This window comes from Drosophila ficusphila, unplaced genomic scaffold (genome assembly GCF_018152265.1).
Source record: "Drosophila ficusphila isolate 14025-0441.05 unplaced genomic scaffold, ASM1815226v1 contig_436, whole genome shotgun sequence".
In the NCBI taxonomy this organism is placed as follows: Eukaryota; Metazoa; Arthropoda; class Insecta; order Diptera; family Drosophilidae; genus Drosophila; species Drosophila ficusphila.
In genome coordinates, this window is record NW_025064352.1 from 576,730 (window position 1) to 580,815 (window position 4,086).

A 4,086-nucleotide genomic window follows, 5' to 3' on the forward strand; every position below is an offset into this window, starting at 1 on the left:
TTTTAGACATTGGCCTAGATGACAACATCGCCTCCACGTCAGCAACGAAAGCATCAATAGCTTATACGAATTTTCTCCATACAAAATTCGTATAGCCATCGATGCCTCGCTCGATGAATCGGACAAATGGTCATCGAGAGCGGCATGCTGTCAAATCCTTAAATGCTATACAAGAACTTTATATGAAATGGCACCAGTGGGCTCCAGGTGCTTCGGACACTCGCATCAGTGGGTAGTCGTCCATGTCATCCACGACAAGGCACTTTTGGAACTGGGGAAATTACTACACACAGTATGTGTTTAGTTTGGTAGAAGAATTTTTTATTCAAGAAAACCCTTTTTTTTTAAAAATATATCATTTTTAAAAGCTCTAAATGCAGAAAAGGGAAACAAAATTGAATTGCGGATTGAGGACGTTTTATTTACAATTTTTAAAAATAACATCAATATTGCTACGGAAAATCCATTCAAATATGTATGTTTATTATAAGATTAATACTTTCTCTCAGTGTATTAAGTTGTTGAGTGTGTGGAGCGTGTGAGCCACTTTTATTTGGCCGCAGCTAATTGTTTTTCGTTACGTTACGCATACCAATGCATTTAGCGAGCGACCAGGACGATAACTCTCCAGTGTTTTATGGCCTCACGCACGGCAGGAGCAGGACAATATCTTGGCCCCCTTCTCCACATCCACATCCACTTCCACTTCCACTTCCTTACCCCATCGCACACACTTGCGCCATAAAACATAAACCATACACCGGAAGCCCAGTACTTGGAAATTTATTAATGCCTCGGTCGCCAAACGATAACTGCAATTCCAATTCCAATTCCACAGCTTCAGTTTCCAATCAAAATTCAATCTGTCAAAAGCTTAAAATCTCATTTAACGCACTTCGTGGTTCATTGCGGATTTAATTGGCTTCCAGCACATCCAATAAGTAAGCGATACCGAAACACAATTTAATTAATCGAAAAGTGGAAAAGTGGAGTAGAGGGAAAAGCAACGGAAATGTAGCCATGTGCTTTTTGGCTCCTTGGAGTAATCTAGAAACAATAGATGACATAATTCACATGTCTTTGTTGAGCCATTGTCCATTACTGGCTGCTGCATGCCTCGTTTACTCCGGCTTCACTCCCATTCTTTTCGGCTTCCTTTGTCCGGAATTTTTTTGCCGCTTTTCCCCGCTTTCTCCGCTTTTCCGGGACAAAAATGTTTGTGAAATGAGCCGTAATAAGCTGAAAATGCCTTATGGTTTCACTCGTTGCTTTCGTCCTGGTGAGGATGGGAAATTTGCTTTGTGTGGCTTATTATGAGGTTAACGGAAATTAACTTTATCAACTTGAGTAGTAAATTAAGTCTCTCTTTTAAGGGGATTTTAAAGTAACTCCTTAATCAGATAATAGTTTTGAAGGTTTTTACAAAAAATTCAAAATATTTAATACGTAGCTTACCTTCCACTTGTTTATTCTAAGTTTTGTTAGCTTAGGAATGAAGAAATTGCTTTGCATTTCTATGAAAGTTAATCAATATATATTTAAATGTTCCTTTGTGCAACAATTGAAGAAATCTACAATGCTTTGTATTAGGGACTGTTGTTGAAAAATACTTGGATATTCTCAATGGGTCGATTATCAGTTTGGACTTGCTCAATTTTCAGATAGGCCAACTTAAAGCACCAGTAGTTGGAGTACTATTAATAAATACAAATCAATAATAATAATTATAAAACATTCCCTATAAAAAAAAACCTACCATTTTCTGATAGACCTCCCTGAGTTCTGTACACTGACTAACAATCACTGTGATTGGGTAATTGAGATTTTCACTTTTGCGGATTCGGTAAATTCCCTGCAGGACCTTCCAGCTCAATTGGGGGCAATCAATCAAATAGATCTCCTGAAGACCGGGACACCGTCTAACCATATCCAACACCTGATATTCCTTGATATCGTGGCAGCTATTAAGGGCTATATATTTTTGAACCCTCGGTAAAGCCAATTGGCTGATCTCGCGATCGCAGAATTTGCAGTTAAATAGAACCAATGCTCGCATCTGGGAACACCTATCCAAACCCACTTCCTTCATCCAACTGGGATCCTGAAAGCCACTGCAATCTAGTTGGAGCAACTCTACAGATTCTAAGCGGTTGGATAATACAAAATCTAGGCATTCCAAAGTTAGTTGAATATCTTTCTGGCAGTGGGTTAATTCCAGCAGACGAAGTTTAGTTAGTTTTATAACCAATTCTCTTTGCTGAGCAAAGAGTCCGATGGAAAGTGAGAAATCTCTTAGCTTGAGACACTTATCAATAGATTTTAAGCTCAAGGTATCGGAATCGAATTTCAGGAACAACCGGGACAACTTTTGACATTTCTCCAGGACTCCTGTTAAAGCGGTTTGCGATATGGTTGCATAGAGAACCAGAAGTTCCAGATGCTCGAAGTGCTCGATGAAGTGCACTTGGATGTTGCAATGGGCCTTTAGACGACGCACATTTCTCATAAGTTTGGGCAAGGCATGCAGAGGGCCACTGGGCCATTACCTTTACTCCACAGGAATCTCCTCCAGCTGGGTGATGTTGGTTCCTGGCCTCCGATTTGGTTCCCTCATCCAATAAGAGTTCACACCGTTGAACGGAATTAAGTGACTTGACTCCTGCTCGCTCCAAAGCATTGAGGTTATCCTGAAAAAAATAATTAATAAAAAAGAAAGGAGAAGCTGCGGTAAAAGAAGCTTATACCATATACCCTTGCAATCGTCACAAATGTCAGAAAAGTTGTGGTCATAGAAAAGTGAATTTTTAGTAAGTTTTCAGCAAAACCCATTTTTTGAATTTTCATTATAAAATTTAAATTAAAAAATTAACGTATGATGCAGTTTGTTAGAAAATTAAAATATTTCGTTAAGAACTTAATATACAATATATTTTATTATAAGAAATATAAACTACAAACAAAAATTTTAATCAGCAAGAAAAATATGGTTATTACATTTTCCATAATCTACTTAACTTCCCGATAAGTATTTAGGATGGGTTACTTCCTAATGGGTCTACGCTTTCTTACCTGCAGCTTATCGGCGACAAAGTAAACGTACTTGAAGTGCTCCATCATGTGGATGAGCAGATGGTTCTGGGCCTCCACGTCGAGCTCCTTGTGGAGCGTTCGGAAGTCCAGGCGTTTGCGGGTGGAGCGCCAAAGGGCGGAGCAGGCGGCGGGAAGGAGGCGGTAGGCGCGATAAAGGACTATCTGGTCAGACATTTCCAGCTTTTGGAAGACCTTCTGCAGTTGCCGGTAATCCTCGTTCTCTTCCTCCTTTGGCTGCTCCTGTTTTTGGTTTCGATTGGTTGTCGGGAGATTGGCCATCGAGTTTTCCCCATTTTGGATGAGCAGGTGACTCTGGTTTCGATGTGTTTTCGGGGGGCTGTTGTCAAAACCGTCTCCAATTTGGAATTTCACCATCCGCCTATTTGTATCCTTCTGCAATGTGGGACTCGACATTGTCCAATCGGCTAAACTTATACACTATACGTATAAAAAAGGATGTAATAAAAAAGTCCTTTTCAATTTGGTTTCAGTGTACTGGTTTGTATTAATCAAAATTTAGTTAAATTATAAATCTAGGCTTGCCTTTTAGGGCGCTCTCTGTATTTAAGCTTGTATAAACAATTATAAATTTTAAAAAAGATTCACCTTGATTTTTATATAATCAGAGTCGAACTGCAAGGCCTTTCTTAATGCACCGTCCTGATTTCCAAAACATTTCTTTTAATTGGTTGTTATAATTGTTTAAACCGAAAATTTGCCAATTAAACTTTCTTTGCCGGCGCTTAATTGTTGGCGTAAAAACTTTATTGCAATGTTAATTGTGGAAATTATGCTGCAAAGCGAAGCTAACAAACATGCAAACACACACAGGAACACAGACACGTTTGCCGCAGCAAACCCTAAACAAAGGAAAGTAGCAAAATGCAGAACATCCCAACAACAAGGAGGACGCAATCCTGGCAACAGTAAAAACCACATGCCAACACTTAGTAGCCACCACGTGGAACGGAGGAGGCTGGCGTCCAGGATCTGGCT

The 4,086-nt window shown here is 39.5% G+C and overlaps 1 protein-coding gene across 1 annotated transcript; it reads right to left on the bottom strand.

Annotated features, from left to right (window-relative positions):
* Window positions 1-1,516: 1,516 nt before the first annotated feature.
* On the bottom strand, window positions 1,517-3,586 carry LOC108098177. Its single transcript, XM_017200910.2, is given in 4 exon segments — window positions 1,517-1,694; window positions 1,757-2,530; window positions 2,532-2,687; window positions 3,070-3,586. Coding segments are annotated over 4 exon segments (1,473 nt in total). The 5' UTR covers window positions 3,505-3,586; the 3' UTR covers window positions 1,517-1,586.
* Between the last annotated feature and the right edge of the window lie 500 nt (window positions 3,587-4,086).